Genomic DNA, 22,386 nt, shown 5'->3' with positions numbered 1-22,386 from the left:
GGAAATCATATTTAACACATAGTGGAGCAGAAGTTCGAATTGTGGGGCAAAAGTTCGAGTCATGTGGCAACTTCAGGTAAAAACCTAAAATTGGGTAAAATGTACATATTATTTCTAAAAATAATGGAATTAGTGAGAAAATGCGATCAAAGTTGAAAAAATGTTGTTGCTTAATCTGGATTTGGCGGAAAACTACTAATTTTTGGTGTAGTAAATTTAACCCTGATTTGGGTAAAATCCTGATCGAACTTTAAAGTGTATTCCAGTTCCAACATCAAATATTAATTGGTTTCAGGTATTTCTATTACCAAAGTGTCAACATAGTGTGCTACGGTTAGCGAAATTCCACAAACACTAGATTCGAACTTTTGCCCCAGTGGTGGGGCAAGAGTTCGAATAAGACGCACACATACAAAAAGTGTTGTAACTCAAAATTGAAAAGATATTAGGCGTAACTCTATTCAGCAAAATTTTAGCTCATTGATGGTAGAATCACCGCACGGTATTCATTTATTTTTATCTGCTTCAATTTTTTGAGAAAAATTGATTTTTCAACTAAGGTCGAACTTTTGCCCCACCTTACTCTACGCACACTTTAGAGTAAGGTGGGGCAAAACTTCGACCCTAGTTGAAAATTCATATTTTTTTTTCAAATAATCGAAGCGGATAAAAATAAATGAATACCGTGTGGTATTTCTACCATCCATAAGCTAATGTTTTGCTAAACAAAGTTATGCCAAATGTCTTTTCAATTTTGAATTACAACACTTTTTGTATGTGTGTGTCTCATTCGAACTCTTGCCCCACCACTGGGGTAAAAGTTGGAATATATTGTTTGTGGAATTTCGCTAACCATTCCACACTATTTTGACACTTTGGTACACTTAAACCTCCAAACCTTCGGTCACGTCGATTATGCCTGTAAAAGAGCCTCCACAGCTATTGCGGCACTGTCCCGGATGATGTCCAATAGCTCTGCGGTGTACGCCAGTAAGCGCAAGCTTCTGGCTAGTGTTGCTACGTCCATACTTAGATATGGCGGCCCGGCGTGGGGCACCGCGTTAAGTACTGAATGCTACCGACGGAAGCTGGAAAGTACTTACAGGCTTATGTGCCTGCGGGTTGCGAGCGCGTACCGTACCGTGTCACACGACGCTCTCTGCGTCATTACTGGTATGGTGCCTATCAGCATTCTTGTCAGTGAGGACATGGAGTGCTTCGAAATGCGCGGCACAAGAGGCATACGCAGGACTGCCAGGATGGCCTCTCAAATGGCAGCGCGCGTGGGATAGTTCCACCAAAGGAAGGTGGACCCATAGGTTGATACTGAGGGTAAATAGTTGGATTAATAGGCGCCATGGGGAAGTTACATTCCACCTGACACAGGTCCTTACAGGTCATGGTTGCTTCCGACAGTATCTACACCGTTTCGGGCATGCGGATTCTCCCGAATGCCCAGCGTGCAATGGTTTAGAGGAAACGGCGGAACACGTTTTGTTCGTGTGCCCGCGTTTTCGCACAATGCGTGACCGCATGCTTGCCACATGCGGGGAGGGCACAACTCCGGACAATTTGGTCCAGAGGATGTGTAGGAATGAGTTTGGCTGGAACGCCGTTTCAACGGCTATCACCCATATCGTCTGGGAGCTACAGAGGAGGTGGCGCGTGGACTCGGAGAATGGCTAGTCCAGATGCAGTACAAGAGGTGGTCCAGGGGTTCGAAGTCGGCTTCGTAGGTCATACCGGTGCCCTGCGGTCGAGATCGACCCTTACAGCCATTAAGTGGCCGCGGAGAGGAAGTCCCGGTAGCGGTGCTGTCGTGGCGTCGGTCTACTGGGTTGGATCCAAGCCCGCGGTTGGAAAGGGGTCCCCGGCAAGAGTCGGGGTAGGTGAGACAATGCTGTCTGCAACCTTCTGGTGCATCTGATAGGGCCTGAAGGGTAGTGATACCCTTCCTTACGGGCAGGTCAGATCGGGTTGCATGTGGGCATCAGTTCTTGATGTCTGCCAAGCAGTTGGGCGCGGGCGGGGTTGATCCTGCCCGCCTTCCGAGGACAAAGGGAGTGGTGAGGACCATTCGGGAAACTGGCTAAGCGCCAGCATGTTACCGTGATGGACTCTCCAAAGCGAGTCATCGATGTTCGTTGCTGCAGGCTACGCAGCTAACCTTGTGGGTGCGATGTGCACTAGCCCCTCTCTGAAGCAATACCTTCTTGGTGGTTCCGGAGAGACGTAGGGTTTGGCGACCATAGGAATGTGTTTAGTGGGTACGAGGAGAAAGTAGTCCTGGCTTCTACTATTGTAGTAGAAGACGGCCTCAGCCCCACACTATCCTAACCTTCCTGTTAGGGTGTCTGTTTGCAGATTATCCCCCTATGGTTTAGAAGGGAAAAAAAACCTCCATTTAGGTATTAATTTTTTTTTTTTAAGATTGGAGCACCAGAACGAAACTTGCAGACTATGGTAGCGCGCACCCTCCTTGTCCTTAGGCAAAGTGCGAAACTATAAACGCTACTATCTCGAAATTGTATTATCAAAAAGTACCGCTACGGTGACCACGTTATCTTGAAAACTAGTTGACCGATTTGAAAAAAAAAAACTGTTCGTAATTTAAATTTAGTGGTACTGAACGGTTAACTTTTCATAAACAAATGCATAATTGACTTTAAAAAAAACTTTGTTTTAACTTTTTACACCTAAAACAACGACTATTTCGTTCAACATGGATTTTTTTTATAATCTAAACTAATCTAATCTAATACAAATGCAGTCAGTACGAGAAAGCATCCTGGAAAGTCATCAGGTTAAGTTAGGCCTGATTACTTTTCTTGTCAATATTGAGGCTTGAGGCATATCATAGATTTGATGCAAGCTTCAAAACGGCCAGGCCTATCACTGAGAAATAACTAAAGAAGTGCTGAAGAACAGTGAAGCTTAGAACCCCCGAGATGAACTAGCCTAGGGCTAAAAATCTCGTTAATACAGATAAAAAAAAGTGAAGCTTAGATGCAGGCTTTGTACTTGATGAGTAGTTACGCCAACTATAAGAAGAAGACCATTACAAATTGAACAAATGTCTAGTTATTTTACCTTAGTTTAGACGAACGGACTGACTATTCATGTCACTAATGAGTGAGGTCTTCTCTCGTAATTTACAATCCATTTGTTGAATTAGGGGAACGTCCATAAACTATCTTACCTTGGGTTTTCTTGAGTACAAATCTGGAAGTTCGTCATATATATTATCAGAAAAAGTATTTTCGGAACGGTGGATACCTGCTGTCAAAATGCACTACTTAATATTTACTGAGCATGAAAATAATGGCACTTTCAGATTTGTGAGCCCATATGTTTTTGCTTCTGAAAATTACTTCAAATGCGAGGGTGTTATCTCAGGGTTCAAAGCATCGTTCCCCTAACTTCTCTCGCATTATGAGTAGATGGAAGCGTCAACTGTGTTCTTTTTTTTTCAATTAGGATATTGAAACAATGTTTCAAAACAGCTTCCAACAGAAGTTAAATTTAGCATACCGTGTAAATGTATTTATACTTTTCTTCTCTCATTGTGCACCATGTAGGATAATCTCCACTTACTTCACAGAAACCCTTCTTCCTTAAAGTAGGTTTATGGCACCAATTGCAAGCGAACTTTGCCGATGTAGAAATAGATGGATAATCCTTTTAGTCACCAACTCTTATATCCGTAGCATTAACTGCAACTGAAAATACACACAAACTCTACCCTATTGTTACCCGTAGACAAATCCTTTTCCGTCCCAAACCAAGCCAGTCTGTGCATCTTGCAATCCGTTCGTCTTTTTTTTCCGTCTCGTTTACTTACAGCTGAATGGTTCAGTCAAACCGATCCCACCGCCGCGCGATCATCTGCGAATAGAGAAGGATGGTCGCCTAACGAATCGGGCCCCGGTGCCAGCGCCACAAGTGCCAGACCGTAAGCTGGTGCCGACGACTCCCCAGCCACACCAGCACATTGGCCAGGTGGTGGAACCGACGCCCGATCAACTGAATAGCATCAAGAAGTTCGAGGTAAGTGATTCGAGCGTGTTCGAACCTGTAGAATCAAGCATGTGGTTGATTGATGGAAGCATTTTGTAAACCTTGACTATTATTGTAAACTCGCACGACATGTACAGTGAGATGGAAAGAAATTGTGGGAAAATATTGCTTTTCCGATCGTTTCTTGGAAGGACAATTTTGGGAAGGATCGTCACTCAAAAGAATCTGATTGATTTATAGTCCCAAGTTGGTGCAGAACCCATTAAGAATATTTTTTACCAGTTCAACATTAACCACTTCTTTCTAAATAGACTAGAATGTTGTCTGTCTTCCATTGTCCTTTTAATGCTACGTTCCCACAGGAACAAAGCCTGCTTCTTAACTGTTCTATGAGCACTTCCACAAACAATAGCCGAGAGCTTTCTCTGCCAATGCAATGACGATTTTGCATATGTACACGGTTAGATGTAGGGAGCGGTGGTAGCACCTTTTGAAATGTTTGGGCAGAATAGTTATTGAGGTTCTTAGTGATATTTCTGGCGATTGTGGAATGGAATTGTTCAGCATGAAGTTTGTTTAAAATTCATCTTTTTGTTAGCCACAAATGCTCCATTAAAGTTTGCCAATAAAGCTTGAATTTGAATTTCTCTAATCTCGAGTTCTTCCGAAGTTTTTCCGAGATTTTTTTAACCGGAAATATTTCTACTAATCTGGAAAACCAGGCTCTTGGTCAAATCAGACAGCTCTATTGCAATAATTAAGTGTGTAGGGTGATTCGCTAAATAATTGTTGAACACTAACCAAATGCTGAACAGTTTCTGAAAATCTTTTTATAAATCGAGCTTAAGTAATTATCGCTCAATTTAAAGGGCTGATGTCAGTGTTTGTGGTACATAATTGATCGCATACAAATTTGCCAATATTGGGATGCTCGCGGTGCGTAACTCCTTTTGTATGTTCTCTTTTTTCGTTCATTCTAGCTTAACACTGAATCGGCCAATCATAAGGCGCATATTTTTCGTTTCAATCATTCTCTTCTCTGTCTCTATTACTACACAGAGGTGTTCCAGGGGCTTTCAGAGGGTTTCGGGAGCCTTCCAGAGGTGCTTCATGGGGTTTCAGTTGATTTTAGAGGCGTTCCAGAGGTGTTACAGGGGTGTTGGCGGGTTTCATGGGCTTCGTTCCTTGAGATTTTGAGGAGTTTCATTGGCGTTCCATGAGGCGTTCCAAGAGGCGTTCAAGGGAGGTTCGGGAGTGCTCCAGGGGCGTTCCATAGTGTATCAGGAGGTCTCAGAGGTAATCCAGGAGTGTTCCAGAGGCCTCAGGGTGATTCATGGGCATGGAGTTTCAGGAGGGAGTTTCAGAGGGACTCATGGGGTTGCATGGGAATTCCGTGAGCATTCCATGGAATTTCAGGGATTTTCAGGGGCGTTCCAGAGATATTGCAGGAGGTCTCAAAGTCCACATGAATAAACTTAAAAACTAACGAATACATCATAAATTTGAACTTATACGATTTCGGAAAACATCAATACTAATATTAAAATCAAACAAATCAAACACGCAATTGAAAACGGCACATATTCGTCTAATTGGCTCTTGTTGAGCATAGTCAGTGCGTTGAAAGTCTAACCTTAAAAACGTTCGCGTCCGTAAAGGTCTAGGAATGACATTCAAATTATTTTTTGACAAAATATTAGGGGCATCAATGCTTCCTGTTATGATTTTTCCTACAAAAACAGCCATTGCCACTTTCCTTCGTTTTTCGAGGGCATCGAGTTCCAACAAACGGCAGCGATCTGCATACGGAGGAAGCACAAACGGGTTGTTCCAGGGTAGAAACCGAATGAATTTGGACTGCACCGATTCGATTCGCTTTATCCAGACGTCATGGTACGGGCTCCAAACCACTACATCAATCTCTAGAATTGATCAAGGAGCAATAACTGGTTCGCAGACAATGAGGATCGGTGAGTTCCTTGGATATTCGAAAGATAAACCGTAGGTTCTTGTTGGCATTCGCTATAACGGATGAATAATGTTCCTTATACATGAGCTGTGAATCGAGAATTACTCCTAGGTCTTTAAAGCTCGAAACTCTTTCAATAGGACCACCTTCAATTGAGTTGGGCCACATTAGTGGAATTTTTGACCGGGAGAAGGATATCACGGCACATTTACCAACGCTTATAGACATGCAGTTGTTCTTGCACCAGCTGGAGAACATGTCGACAATCTTCATGGAGTTTCAGGGGGTTTCAAAGGCATTCTAGGGTATTTCGTGAGTGTTCCGAGGATGGATAAGAGGCTTTCAGGGAGTCTCAGGGGCATTTCAGGAGGTTTTAAAATACTTCTGGGGGTTTCACGGGTATTCCTGAGTTATAACAAGGATACAAGGAGTTTCAAAGGTGTTCCATAGGGCTTCAATGAGATTCAGGGAGTCTCAGGGCATTCCATCCCGAGCAAAGTCTGACAGCAAATTGAAAACTAGTTTTGATGTTGTGACATTGCAAAATGTGGTAACTCAGGTGCTGTCATTTTGGTCGTTTTAACGGTTGAAATATAACAAATGAGAGCAAAAAAATGTTCCTGAGTTATTATACATGATTTGCCAGAAACTTCAAAATTACTTAAAACTAAAATATTAATCAAAATTTGAAATGGCAGCAAGACAAAATTAAAATTTGTAATCAAATTTGATCAAGACCAACTGACTTCAAAATGAGATATCATTTTGTTGATGAATACAAATTTTGTTTTCGATTTGCTTTAATAGCATTCCAGAGGTATTCGAGATGCTTTGAGGAGGTTTCAAGAACATTCCATTGGGGCTTTCAAGTGGCTTTCAAAGGACTTCTGGGGATTTCAGGGGTTTATGGGTAGTTACAAGAATACAAGGAGATTGAAAGGCAGTCCATAGGACTTTAGTGGGTTTCAGGGAGTTTCAAGAAAGTTCCATAGTGCTTCAGGGGTATAACATTCAGGATCGTTTAAGAGGTGTTGCAAGAGTTTTCAGGGGGTTTCATGAATATTCCAGGGGTTTCAAGGGGTTTCAAGAGCATTCGAGGGGTGCTGCAGGACAGGGGGTTTGGTGATTTTATTCATTTGAATTATTTAGTATTATATCGTTATTACAATAAAACTGAATCAACAATTCCTCGCCACAACACTCGGTTCGTGGCTGCAGTCCTCCATCCTTGGCCGCTTCCCACATTTGGCAGATCGTTCTGTACCTGGTCCGCCAATCTTGCACGCAGCCCTCTAGGTCTTCTTGTGCCAACCCGATCTCTTGCAACACCTGCTTTGCTGGGTTGTTTTCTGACATTCTCACAACATGCCCTGCCCATCTTAATCCTTCCAGCTTTTGCAAGGTTCGAGCTAGCAATCACTAGAACCGAATCGACAGGTAAAACATGAAAGTAAAATACATTGTAAAACGTTGACCTAGATTCGAACACCGGTCTTCTGATTGAGAGGCAACCACTATACCTCTCGGCTGTATCACCGAATTGAAAGGTTGATGATAAATGTGAAACTGTTGCTACGTACCTGGTCAGATAGGTTTGTTGACATTTTGTTCAACCAACTCGAGCTTACATGATGGATGTAAAATTGAGTCACATTTGACATTCAGTCATAGAATGTTTACGTACGTTGATGGTTTACGTCACGTGTAAATTCCTATTTTTTTAGGAGTGTAGTTTTCCTTGCCAATCAGATGTTCAGGAAAGTGTTGCTTCCACCTTTCAATCACCTCACATCGGGCGTTTAAAATCCATTACAACAGAATTCTCGACTCGACTCATCTAAAGCACACTGGTTTGACCTGGTGCAAAACTGCAACTACAATTACTATCACCGCCACGAGAGCGTTACCCTATCTAGAGTTGCATACAATGTTGCATCGATCAATTAATTTTCTGCATGAGATATAATTAATTCATAAGAATTTGCCATGCATAATTATTTTGCTCATATAATATCAGAGTTTTTAACTGGGTCCAATTATGCCTTGAAATAATGAATATCCAATTCGTAACTAATCTGTTGCCGTCGAAAAGTAAACATTTTCTTTTGACAACTATACTAACCGTTGTGCAATGAAAGGGTTACAGATGACACGCTTTGCTATTTGCTCTAATACATAATTTATCACGATGACTTTCGAGAACAATAGCATTCATTGCATAGCTCATCACCTGTGGGAAACGGCACCTTGTCAGTTTTAATTGTTTTTCCGCGGGCATTTTACGATGGCCCCGAGTAATCTCAAAGGTTGCGACGTGTCCGCGTCTTGTGGGTCACCGTGATACCGCGAGCTTAATTTTTCAATGACATAATTCAAGCGGATTCGAGTTTTTTTGGACTTACGTAGAATTATGCGGCTGATTTTTCCCTCTAACATAGTCTAATGTTCGGAATATAACAAGCTCATTTGCATTATTAGGCCACCCATTACGTTTCTCTACCCAGCAGTCTTACCGACCGAGCTGCACTCCTGGAACTTAGTCTGGAACGAGCAGCTACACCTTTCTCTCGTTACATTTTTGTTAGTGTAAATGTTTCACGCTTTCGATTGTTATTCTTCTCTGTCTTTGACCTGCCCTCTTCCCGCCGGGAGTGAAGAAGTGGAAAAGGTGCAAAATGAAAATATAATTAAAGTGTGTGCTTGACTTAGTGACTAGCTGCAAACTGCACGGAGGAAGAAGACTGTGCTGTGGAAGCTCATTTAATTCGTATTCAGGCAAGCTTCAGGCTTCCACTGATGCAGACAGCAGTAAGGGCGAGTTCAGTACTACACGCGCACTTTTTCTTACGTGTGAAATATTAATGATTTTGGATAAAATCCTTCCTCCATGTACCATCAGAGAGTCTCGCTTATATCGCCTTCTCTATAACTAAGCAAAGCACATTCTCTTTGAATCGCCTTGCAAGGAATTGACTGTTCTTCAATTGCATTCTCCTGTGCATCACTTTTTACTAGTACATACTTCATAACTTTCATCATACTGGTACTGAACGCACCCTCACGTGGAAACGTGCTCAAAAGCGTAAAGGTGTCTCCACCGTAAACAAAACAAACTCACCTGTGAGTACAAACGGAACACAAACACAGACACAGCCCTGGCTTTCATCGCAGGCAAAACGCATTCCAGGCAGGTAGGCAGGCGGCTAGCCAGTCAGACAGCTTACTTTGATACAGATTGAATCATTCATATAAGTTGATTGATAAAATCATTTGTATTGAGGAATAGCACAGTAACAACAACAACTAATACGCAACCTTCGTTGCTTTCCATTGCATTCGCGTTATTACCTGCCGGAGTATGAGGTGCCCTGCATTGTATGGGTCGCCTTCGCCGTTGTATAGAATCGCAAGGTGTAGTTTTGGACTACCCCACCCTCTCCAACATATTTAGAGAACGGTGCTTTCTCATTTTCCAGGGTGGGATTTGTGGTACAATTTTAGCTCTATTTAAAGAGCAGCTTCATAGTTAATACATAATTATGGGCCGGCAGAGGGGGTGTTTTCGGCCTTGGCAGTCTCTAAACGTTTGCAAAAACGATTATTGCATTTTAACCCGACGGTTTCGGTTATTTATTTAACCTTTTTCAAGGATTAGATGCACGTTTTCTTGTTAGATTTCTGGAAACGTTCAATATACGGAGTCATGGTGTAATGGCGTCCGCTATGGTGCTCTTGTGTCGATCCGTTTGTACCTCACTGTATTTTCTGGTACAAACGGATCGACACAAGAGCACCATAGCGGACGCCATTACACCATGACTCCGTATATTGAACGTTTCCAGAAATCTAACAAGAAAACGTGCATCTAATCCTTGAAAAAGGTTAAATAAATAACCGAAACCGTCGGGTTAAAATGCAATAATCGTTTTTGCAAACGTTTAGAGACTGCCAAGGCCGAAAACACCCCCTCTGCCGGTTCAAACACCAATAGTCGTAACGAAAATCAAATCATAATTATGGGTCAGAATAGCATGACGAATTGATCCACCATTGTAAAATGACGATTTTCTTTGTTTTGTGGGCATGATTTGTTACTATGTAATCTTTTACTTCCAATGAGTTCGAAAAGGAAATGGAGACGCATGGTTGTTGGTACCTGCACTGCCGTGTGCAGCATAGTTGTCCCATAGAACATGGAACAGCTATGCAGCAGCACACGGCAGTACAGGGGATAGACAAATTGATCGGAACCAGTAAAATTTTCACTTTTCAAATGCAAAATCAATAATTGACCACACGGCCTGGTATACCGAAGGCTTTGCACTGAAGGCATTTCATGAAGTTTCAGAACTTTTTTGGCGGGATTCAGAGCAAGGATGATTTCGATCACCTTGCAATCATTTGACTCATTTGTCCATAACTCAGTTCAGAAGTGTAATGTGATGTTCGGCAAACTTGTAGATTAGTGTTTTTCCTATAATTATCACCAAGGACGCCATATTTTAACTCTTATGTATACGCTGTAAAAGCACTAGTACCACCTACTCAAATTCGATCGTTTAGTTAGTGTGAGTAGGTAGTACTAACAGTTTTATGCCGTAATTATTAGAGTTAGAATATTGCGTTCTTGGTGATAATTGTAGGAAAAACAATAAACTACTTAAGAGACGAACCAGCCAAGGGCTGAAAGTCTCTTAAATAAAGACAAATCAATCAACCAATCAATAAACTACAAGTTTGCTAAACACCACATTTCAATATTATGATTCTGAACTGAGTTATGGACAAATGAGTCAAATGATTGCAAGGTGATCGAAAACATCCTTGATTCTGAGGCTTATCGGAGGAGTTTTCGAAGGATTCGGAGCGTTTCAGGTGCGTTGAGTCCGAGGGGCTTTCAAGGGGATTTCGGAGGCATTTCAGGGAGTTTCAGAGAATTGTCAGAGACCCCATTACCTTTTTTTTTTTTGAAACGCCCCTGAAATGCCCTTTGATTAAAGGGTGTCCTTGATACAGGACTGATCTGAACCACACGTAGTTCCATTGAAACGCCCTTCAAATTGTCAAAACCAATGTGAAATGCCTCTGAACCCTCTTTGGACGCGTTTGATGGGCTTCAGAAACCCTCTGAAACGCTGCTGAAAAGCCCTTAAAAAGCTACTAAAAAGCTATCAAACGCACCCTTGATCCTCTAGGAACGCCCTTAAAATGTTCCTGTAACCGCATGAAACTCTCTGAAATTACTCTGAAATGCCTTGAAACGCCTCTCAAACCCCATGTAATGAGCATTAAAGGGCCCAGAGATCCCCTGAAACAACCCCCTGAAACGCCTCTGAAGCCCCTTAGTACCCCCTTTTTGGGCTCTCTGGGAAGTTTCAGGAAACCTCCTTAGGTTCATCTCAGATTCCCAGGAGCAAGAGCTGTTCTTGCTAGAACTAGATTTCCTCATTAAAGCCCAAACTTAAATCTCATTAAAGCCCAAACAAATTTCCCTCTTTTTATGTGTTTTATAATTTATGCACCCCCAGCCAAGTGCATAAAAAGAGGTTCCGGCCATTGGCGTAAATACGGGGGGTCTTGGGAGGGCTTAAACCCCGTAGAATCCGAATTGTTGATTTTCCGGTGCTAGTCCTTTTTACGGCTGACTCGCAGGGCCTGACACCAACCCACTAACCCAGGGAGCTGGGCTTACCTTCCCGGAAGCTACGGGTTCTGCATTGGAATTTCCTCCAACTACAGTGCTAAATAGCTAGGCTCAAGCGCCAGTCTTCGCCAGGCTTCGGAAGATTACAAGTGGTAGTCGAAATACGCGTATCTGTAAAAGGATAAGTAATTAGGGCGAAAGGTGCGAAACTAATTACACTCATTCGAAGAGGGTATTCTGCTTAGAGGGTTCGAAAAGTCGGTACAAGAATGATTGACGTGGTGTGCCGTTCACAATGACAAGTACACAAAAGTTGATATGCTATAGAGGAATTTTAATTTTTAATGAATTACTAGATGAACAAACCATGCACGAAGCGTCCAAGAATTCAAAAGAAGATGTTCAAAATGGATTAATTAAGATAACAAGTAAATTATCAAAAGATAAAAGATTTTCATAAGTTCGTAAGAGAGGCTTGATGATACGGGGTTATACGGATTAAATAAGTGCGAAAAAGAGACAAACCAGTCAAGGGCTGAAAGTCTCTATAATATAGCTAAATCAATCAATCAATCGAGTGCGAAAAAATGAAGAATTGACACAAACATATTAGATGTCATTGAACCTCAGTTTCAAGCACTTAAATTGCTAGTCCCAAATGATTAGTCCAAAGTTAGGACCGACCCTGCTCATCACCCATACAAAACATGATCAGGTGTTAGTCGGCTACGGCGGCGGCGGTGGTTGACTAACTAGCCCGCGCGCGTGGAAGCCCCCTTTTTATTACAACAACGAACAAACGCGTGATGACCCAGTCGCGCGTACCACCAACCAGCCAGTCCAGTCCAGCCAGCCTGTAGTAGTCGGTCGGTCGCGGAATCAGGGGGAACCAGAAGCACAAATATTTCTGTAGAGAACTCACTTATTTACATTTTTATTTTATATTTTCCTACGCCCATAAGTGCGCGCTATCCACGGCACGGCACGGGTCGACCCGACTTCTACACCTCTCCTCTATCTACCTAGGTATCTGCTGTTTTGAGCGGCGGGCTCACCAGCAAGTCCAGTTTTCAGTTTTCGTCGCGATTGTCGTCTGGTCACTTTTCTTCCGATCATCCGCATCTCGACAGCGCGAACGGTGAACGTGCGACTTTTGGTGACTTTTGTCGAGTGAAGAAAGCGAATTGACACCAACGGGATGAAATAGTTTCGTTCGATTTGAACTTTCTATTCGTTTGTTTTGGTCAAAAGTAATCAAAGTTCATAATCCTTGGTGACTAGTGTTGTGCGCGAAGTTGTTATCAGATGGACTATAATTCAATTACAAGTCCAGGTTACGCGTGTGTGGTATGAAGTAGAATCTTATGATCCTCCCAACGACAGCTGGAATGTGCAACCTCCGAACAACATGTAGCAAGGGCACTTGAATTACATGTTAGGTGTAATTAAAATCATGATGCGAAAAAGGCGCCCCAATCGTTCGGAGAACCCCAAAACAAACGCATGGAAATCAGTTTATCTACGGTGCGGTGTGAATGTGTTTAGGTGTGCTACATAGCCAGATTAAGTGATAGTAGAAAAAGTGGCGCCCTATTGTTGGCGAAGTAATTCAATTATACGCCAAAACACCTACATACGTGCAGTATCGGTCGGAGCGGAATGCAATAATGTGACTAACTAGTATGGTGCGAATATTATTCTTCTAGTTGAGTGAGTTTGAAGACGCCTAGGTGTGATGAGAATGTCGGCACCTGTTTTGGCACTGGAAATCCGCTCGCCACTTAGCCTTTGACTGACGTCACCGGAATGACATTCACAAACACCCCCTCGCGAGCTGACGACGATGCGGTCATCTTTAAATGGCACTCAGAAGGGGTTTTTTGAGTGGATTAACCACATATGACCTTGATTTTTAAACAAACTCATGGTATGCATTAATAATTCATAATGGTAAACAATATGTACATGGTGCGTGATTGAAATGGTATAGTAGGGTAGTGCACAGCTGCGATCCTTGAATATTATTTCCTTAAGAATTGTGAATCATAAATTAGAGATGAGAAATGTTTTTGAAGCCAATCGTGCAATAAATCCCTGCCAAATACATTCAAAGACCACGGTTTCGAGGTGGGTAGATGGTACTAAATGTAAATGTCATATAAAGGTATTTCTTTTTATCTACATTTATGCGGAGCATCAACATTTCAAGTACTTCAAACCGCACAAAGCAAAAATAAACAACCAAGCGTCTCCATGAGCCTGCTTCAAACTACATAAGATAAGGAGGCGCGTAATTTACGTTAACATGATTTTAGAATTGGTTCCAATATTTGATCTCGTCTTGGATGATTGATACTTTTGAAGCATGTGTAAAAAATACGAATTCTACAATTTTACCAGAACTCCGTAAAAATTATTGAGTGTTTCACTCGCTTTATGCAATTTAACGTCCAACCATAAAGCTCTACCTTTAAGGGATTAGAACAGTGGTGCTCAAACTGCGGCCCGCGGGCCGCATGCGGCCCTCGAAGCTGGTGAATGCGGCCCGCAGAGTGCTTCGGAAAAAAGTCGATGATGAAGACATAATATTGAATGCTATGTCTTATAAACATATTTGTCTATATCATTTGATATACATAACATCATTTTTTAGTTACAATATGAAAACTCTGTAATAATTTTCAATGATTTAAAAAATAATAAGCTGCCAGGTAACTATAAATCTTAACTGTTGATAACTTAGTTTGTTTTTTTTTTTATAATTTTCAACACATTTGGCCTAACCGAAATTAGATAGAAAACATTATTATAAACGACGTAGAAATCAAACATTCTTACAATTAGTGATAAACTACAAGTTTATACAAATATTTTTATCTATGTTTCTAACACGAAATTAGCACCGATGAGTTTTAAATATTAGCTTCTCTTGTAGTTTGGTGCTAATTTTTTAAGTTCTTTCTTGGATAACGACGCAAAATAGCGAACTATTTGCTTCTACAATTGAATTTCATTAAACTTCAAGAAATCTTACATATGGTTTGAATTCTTGAAATTCAATGCGTCCCTATTGATCAAACTAAGATATACGAAATTTAAGTATTTATGTTCAAGTAATGTATGTTAAACATGTTCAAAAATCTTTGATTTTACTTAGTTCTTAAACTGCCTTGGTCCTTTTTTAAAAATTGATTTTTATTTTGCGGCCCGCGGCATAAGAGAAAAATCTCAATTTGGCCCGCGGTATGCTTCAACCTGAGCACCACTGGATTAGAAGACCTGCTCCAAAGGCACGTTGTCCTCAATTTCAGACATTTGTGCCGGCGCCATATAACTTAGCCTATTTCATCATCTTTAGTAGAAAAAAAAAAAGAAATGAGAATACGAATAGCGACATGTCGAGTAACAGTAAAAAATATTCTGGAAGAGGGCACTAACGCAAGGCCGTAACAAAACGCGTTCAAACAGCGCCCTCAAAAGGGCACTTTTTCTCGGAAACGTCGTAGCGCAAAAACTGGTCCAGGTACCAAGGGAACATCCATTAAGTACGTCACGCTAAAATTGAGAATTTTCGACCCCCCTCCCCCCTTCGTACGGGTTTTTCCTATACCTAATACATTGCTTGTCACACTTTCACAAACCGCCCCTCCCCCTATGACCGTGACATACTTAATGGGTGGCCCCCAAGATATACAGCAGACTTACCACTTACTTGGTAGGCATGTTGGTTCACATGAAGAGGCGTGTTGGCCACACGGACATTACAGATATGATGATCGACAATGCGTTCTAAGCATTTTAGAAAGAAAGAGCTCAACCTGTACAGCTATGCTTCTTCATACGACGCATGACCCACGTTCAGGATGAACTCCATAATTTGGAGAAATCTACTGAAAAACTGCAAAAAAGTAGTTTTTCCAAAACATTTTGGAAGTATACAAATCCTTTCTGATACGAAGTACGACAAATCCAGAGCCATAGCGTGCGGTTGGCCAGGGTGGCCCCCGCCAAGGGCGCCAGCTTCAGAGGGGCGCCGAAAAGGCCTAAGGCTAGAAGGAAACAGGATGATGCTGTTGTTTTCTTGAATGTTATCAATTAATTTTAATTATTTACAGTAACTATCTAAGATTGATCATGTGTCAACACGTCCTTCCAGATTCTCAATTAAGATTTCTTTAGACGATTTTAAGAATGTATTTTTTTTGTTTCGAGAAGCTATTTTAGTTTTTTAATGAACAAAACAAAATCAATAAGTTTTCGAAAGTCTAGTGAATGTTCCTTTCTGAAAATTCATAATGCTCTTTAAGTTCATCCAATTTTTATTTCCAGTAAATGTTTCTTTGGGCTTAAACTTTTAAACTAGCAAATCTAGCAGAAATCTTTCTAGCTGTTTTACCAAAAAAAAAACTACCAGTGAGTATTTTTTTGTTATTTTCATTTCCCCAAAACAAATATAATATTCTAGGAATTCCTTAATAAATTCCACTAGGTATTTGTTTGGATTTTTTTTTTCAGAAAATCTTTCAAAAAATATATCAGAAATTTATCTAGAAATTCTTTCAGAAACTTCTTCAGGGATTCTTTAAAACAAATTTCAAATCATAAATTCTTCTGAAGATTCTTGAAATATCTCGAAGAAGTTTCTAAATTCCTTTAGAAATCCTTCCAGGGATGCTTTCAGGGAGTTATCTAGAAGTTTATTCAGGAATTAATCAAAGGATTCTTCCCGATATTTTTCCAAGGATTTTAATGAATAATCTTCCATAATTTCTTCAGAGTTCCAAAATTTTCTTTGGAATTCGTATAGTGATCCCTGCAAAAATGTCTTTAAGGATTAGGTGCCTAGAAACCCTTTAATAAATTTTGTTAGTAATTCCTCCATGGATTCCTATGGAAAATACTGCATAGGTTCCGTTAGAAATCCCAAGAATACTTTATGAAAATTCTTCCAGTCTTCTATGGAATTCTTTAGAAATTCGACCAAAGTTTCCTTCAAAAAGTCATTTATAGATTCCTTTGTAAAAAAGTCTATCACATCGATCAGAAAAACTTCCATTGATACCTTCCGAAATCATTCCATGCTCACTAGGGATTGCTCCATATATCTGGTAGAATTCCGGTAGAAAACCTCCAGCAAATCATAAATTTGGAATTCATTCAGGAAGTTCTCCAGGTTGGAGATGAACCAGCCTCGGGCTGAAAATCTCCCTAATAAAGCTAATAATAATAATAATAATAAGTTCTCCAGGTATTTCGTTGGAAAATCTGCCATTGATTCCATCTATAATTTTTCTTAACCCTTAAATGCGCAATGTTGTTTTAAAACAACATACCTAAAAACGCTCCAAAATAATTGACCTTCACTTTTATTATTAATTATTAATTTATTTTTTAAATCAGTTTTTTATTGTCGTGCGCCTTTAAGGGTTAAGGTTTATTTTGGAAGCCTTTCTTGGATTCTTTCAGAACCTATTCCTGGGATTTCTTCATAAAATCTTCTAGGGATCTTTTAAAATTCCCCAAAGATTCCTCAAGAAACCCTTTCAGGGATTCTTTCCAAGTTTTCTTCCAGAAATTCTTCCAAAAGTGATTCTCTACAAATTTTAACATTCCATCAAGTATTTCTTCACGATCAGCTCCTGCAATTCCTTCAAGAGTTAATCCATGAATTCCATTTCGAATTCTTGCTGAAATTTCTTCCGGATTTTCATCAAGTATTCCTCCGGAAATTTCTGCAGGAATTCCTCCAGAGATTCTAGCATAATTTATTCCTGTGATTCCAGCGGGAATTCTTCCAGAGATTTCAACAAAAACTGATGTACAGATTCCTTTAGAAATTCCTCCTGGAATTCAGCTATGTCCATAGTTTGTCTAATAATAAGTGAACACAGAACATTTTCTTACAGATCTTTTGAGAAATGTTTTGAAAAAATCTCCAGAAAACATTTTTGGTGAAGTTATGGGAAAATTTGTGTGGAACCTATTAAACTAATGTTCGAAAATTTATAAAATACATTATTTGAGGATTCCTGAAAACCCCTAAAGCTGAATAAACTATTTTTGAGAACAACGTTCAGTTGAAAAATCGTGAAACAAAAATTCAAAAAATACTGTAAGATTTGCTGAAGAAAATTATGCATCATTTATGTTATGAATCTGAAATGTTCGTACTTATACTCGTATAAAATAAATCAACATCGGAAAATTGTTCGGTGACTCCCATTAAAATTCCTAAAAAATACTCGAATGAAAAACATTATAAGAAAACAAAAAATCAAGGGGAATTTGTTTCTTAGAAACACTAAGTGCAACTTTTAAAGAAACTTTGAAAAAAAAATGAATAACTACAAACTTAGCAAATTAAAAATTTCGCGGGGCGCCAACCTGGATGCCTGCCAAGGGCGCCATGGGACCACGCTACGGCTCTGGACAAATCCCACCTGTTCTTGGAGATTGAAAATCTCAATCGACTTTATAGTTACGATACTCTGGGCCAAAATCAGAGTATTGTAACTACAAGAAAATTCGTATGGGTAATCCAAACATGTATCCACCACACATCCGGGGAAGTGCATATTATATAGACATTCAAGAATTTCCTCATATATTACTTAACATATGCAACCGCCCAACCTTCATGGTATCCACTAGAGAGGAAGTGTTAGACATAATGCTTTGTTTCAGCAGAATTAGTCACGAGATGACCAATTGTCATGTGTCAGATGAAGACTTTTAAAGTTGACAGCAGAACTAACCTGTATAACCTGTTCTGTGGCTTAGTTGGTTAAAGCGCCGGTCTAGCGAATACGGAGTCGTGGGTTCGAATCCACCAGAACGCAATTACTGATACTGATGCGGCCAAATTTTAAGGATATTCACCATCCATTGACACTCCAAGTGATTTAGATGATGTCGCTGTTACTACAACGACCTTCATCATGGAAGCTTTTGAAGAAGCATGCCCTCTACGGTCCGTGAAGATCACAAGAGGAACCCTTTGGTGGAACTCAGTTCTAGCGAAACTCAGCAAACAATGTAGAAAGAGTTGGAACAGACAACGTTCGGCTGATTCGGAGGCTTTCAGGTCGACTCGCAAGGCCTACCAGAAAGCACTTCGGTCTGTTGAACAATCCGGCTGGAAAAACCTTTGTACAAAGGTTTCCAATTTGAGTGAAGTGTGTCGGTTGAACAAAATCCTTGCAAATTCTTAGAATTTCCGATTAAAGAACTTGGTTTGCCAAATGACAAGTTCCTTTGATGAGGATGTTCTAGAATGCTTATTTAGTTCACGATTCCCCGGATGTGTGGATATCACGTCTTCGAATGAACCTGATATCTTTTCTTGTAGTTATGATTATTTAGCATCTGCTTGGAGTATCATAACTATAGAATCGATTGAGTGAACACTAAACAGTTTTGCTCCTTTCAAATCTCCTGGAGCAGATGGGATACATCATATTTTTCTTCAGAAGGGATTTGTTCATTTCAAACAGGTTTGGAAAAAAAACAACTTGTTCGCAGTATTGTTACAGGGTTTATTTCGAAATCCTGGCGGAATATTACTGTAAAGTTTATTTCGAACGTGGGTCGAGCGTCGTATGAACAAATAAAGAGCTTCAGACCTATCAGTTTGACCTCTTTGCTTCTGAAATGCTTAGAACGCATTGTGGATCATCACATCCGTGATGTTCATCTGGCCAACGTGCCTCTTCATGTGAACCAACATGCCTACCAATCTGGTAAGTCCACTGTGACTCTTTTACACAAGGTTGTTTACGATATCGAGAAAGCATTCGCTCAAAAGCAATCTTGTTTGGGTGTTTTCTTAGATATCGAGGGTGCCTTTGACAATGTGCCTTTCGATGCTATATTAGAAGCCGCCCGGAATCATGGTATATCTCCAATGATTTCCACTTAGATTCATCAAATGCTCAAAAACCGACATCTCTTCTTGACATTGCGTCTAGCATGGATTAGGAAATTAAGTGTTTGTGGATGCCCCAAGGGGGAGTCTTGTCACCACTTTTGTGGAATCTCGTAGCAGATACGCTATTAAAGCAACTCAATAATAGCGGTTTCGGTATGTGCATCAGCACCCTTTTCGACCTGATGCAAAGCGCCCTTCAGGTGATTGAGGGCTGGGTCGTCAACATGGCCTTTCGGTAAATCCGAGTAAAACATCTATTGTTCTTTTCACGGAAAGGCGAAATCGTAATGGCGTTCGAACTTTGCGTCTCTTGATTCTTAAATCAATGTGACGGATCAGGTAAAGTACATTATTGATCCCAAGCTTTCTTGGAAACCTCATATTCACTTCAGAATCAAGAAAACTTGTATGGCCTTTGGTAAAACTTGGGGTCTAAAACCCAAGTGTAAAAAATGGATTTACACAACTGTTTTTCAATCAATACTGGCCTATGGATGTCTTCTGTGGTGGCAAAAGGGCGAAGTAAGAACAATCAAATCAAAATTAGGCCATATCCAAAGGATGCTAATGGCGATGTGTGGAGCGTTCTCTTCAACTTCCATGGCAGCTCTCGAAGTTCTCTTTGACGTTGCTCCACTACACATTCATTTCAAACAAGAATCACTATCTTGCACTTACCATTGACGGTTACTCGGTTTACTAGAGGAAACTCTTGTGAACCGCAGATCAACACACACCTCGTTGTCTCCACTTTTGGCGAATTAAGACAAAGTGGTCCTTGCTCCATAATTTTCCGTATAGGACATTTTCCACGGAATTTATTTCCAGGGAAGAGTGGAACCTGCAGAGAAGTATTTCAGCAGGCATCGTATGTAACTGATGGTTCCCTTCTTGAAAGTCGAGCTGGCTGGTGTGTAGTCTTGGAGCTGTCAACAGTCTTACTCACTTGGTAGACCCTGCACCGTTTTTCAGACCGAAATCTTTGCTCTTATGTGCGGAGTGCAATCAGCACTTCAGCAGCACGTAATGGGCAAAGTTATATACTTCTGTTCAGATAGCCAGGCTGCTATTAAAGCACTTGCTTCGGCCAACTCTAGGTCGAAGTTAGTTATCGCTTGTCGAACTTAAATCCAGGAGGTTCATTCAGCAAACAAATACTGTTCATCGTGTATGAGTATCTGTCCATTCTTCCATCGCTGGAAATGAAGTGGCTGATGAGCCAGCTATTTCTATATCGAAGCTTTGGGTAAGCCGCAAATTAACAATACTGGAATGGTTTGGAGTCATGTCGTCAAACAAAATTGTATTCTACTGAGCCTTCTCCAGGGGTGGCGAAGTATCTAACAAATCTGTCTAAGCAGAATTACATTATGCTGGTCAACGCACTGACTGGTCACTGTCGACTCAGCTACCACATGGCGAACATTCAGCAAGCTGATTCATTTGCATGTGATTGCTGTGAATCCGATTATGGAACTTCGTATCATTTCATATGTAACTGTCCAGTTTTTGCGCAACTACGTTTCCGAATTCTCGGTTAACACTTGTTAAGTGAAACTGGCTTCAGAAACCAGAATCTTCAGGACCTTCTGTTGTTCTTGACACGTTGTGGTAAAGATCTATAGGCTCTCCTTACGCTTTTTCATATTTGATCAAATTCTCTGACTTTACATTAAAACTGTACATTTTCAGAATTTGCGTGCTAACCATTTCTATTTTCTGATTCGAATATTGGCAACGCATCAAAATGTATTAATTGAAAAATTTACATATTTTCTGAAATGGCAAATTTTATGAATAGCAAGTATGTATATTTGCATAAAATTTACAATTTCGTAAAATAAATGTTAAATTTTGCAATAAGTACGTATTAAACCTAGAGTCGCTAAATTCTATCAAAGTTAAAAGTGGGTCAATACGTGGAAAGATTTGAGAATTAAATTCCACTAAACGCGTCCACAAAAGTTATTATTAATACATACACCTGTTTGCTGAAGTAACATACCTATGCGAAAAAACTGACATTCCAAATCTCAAGAATTGATAATGCACATCGTCTGTTTGTTGGTTCCATTATTGGGAGTATGTCAAAAATCGGGCCATCATTAATGATTTGAAAATAGATTTAGGAATTTTATTTTCAGTTCGTGCACCATATAAAGTTAAACTGGTATTCTAAAATGTTTCGTCGTTTTTTTTCATCTACGCATAATTGTCCCATGTTATATGGGATTCCCATATTACATGGGGCAATTGGGCGTAGAACGGCAAACTGTCATAAGTTTTGAGTTTAGATAAAAAAAAATCCTTGAGCAATTCTAGATTATTTCTTGAAACCGTTCTGCCACTGCTACTATTGCAGGCACATAACAATAATACACATTCCGCCAACCGAAGATGATAGCCACATGTAATTCAAGTGCGACCTTGCTAATTGCTAACTAGCCAACAAGTCTGAATCGTATACATTTGTATCTAACGTTGGCGCGATTCCAACCGACAGCTAGCTGCGTCCAGTCACTTTCACTTGGTCGGTTTCTATCGGTTTTCATTCCTTCTTGTTCGACTTGCAAGAAGCAGAAATGAAACAGCACCTCGGTAATCAGCGAACCATCCATTAGGCTAGATAGCGATCGATTTGCCTGGCTTCGACTAGCCCGGCTCGACATGATCGTAACCGATTATGGTGGCAAAGTTGCCAACGGCAGTGGGGGTAACAGTCTGATACATTCCAACTCATTCTACATGCAAAAACAGGCGAGTTTACGATACATTGCGATAATTAGCCATACAAGTGTGCTCCAAACAATAGGATGTCGTAATAAGAAA

General features: G+C 40.4%; 1 protein-coding gene and 1 long non-coding RNA gene across 15 annotated transcripts in view; both read left to right on the top strand.

Moving 5' to 3' along the window:
- LOC109404436 (protein PALS1) overlaps positions 1-22,386 on the top strand; it is a 462,049-nt gene that overhangs the window by 432,949 nt on the left and 6,714 nt on the right. For 13 of the 14 annotated variants that reach the window (XM_062858449.1, XM_029863218.2, XM_029863221.2 and 10 more), the window contains one exon: positions 3,844-4,047. The exons of the other annotated variant lie outside the window; for it this stretch is intronic. In XM_062858449.1, the coding sequence (XP_062714433.1) occupies positions 3,844-4,047 (204 nt within the window). The remainder of the gene's footprint in view (positions 1-3,843; positions 4,048-22,386) is intronic. 14 annotated transcript variants of the gene reach the window in all.
- On the top strand, positions 12,546-22,315 carry LOC134291123 (uncharacterized). Its single transcript, XR_009998918.1, has 2 exons — positions 12,546-13,557; positions 21,920-22,315. It is a non-coding gene; the product is annotated as an uncharacterized LOC134291123 (long non-coding RNA).

The sequence above is a fragment of the Aedes albopictus genome, chromosome 3 (assembly GCF_035046485.1).
Source record: "Aedes albopictus strain Foshan chromosome 3, AalbF5, whole genome shotgun sequence".
Classification (NCBI taxonomy): domain Eukaryota; kingdom Metazoa; phylum Arthropoda; class Insecta; order Diptera; family Culicidae; genus Aedes; species Aedes albopictus.
Note: the sequence above shows the minus strand (reverse complement) of the source record. Positions and strands in the feature narration are given on the sequence as shown.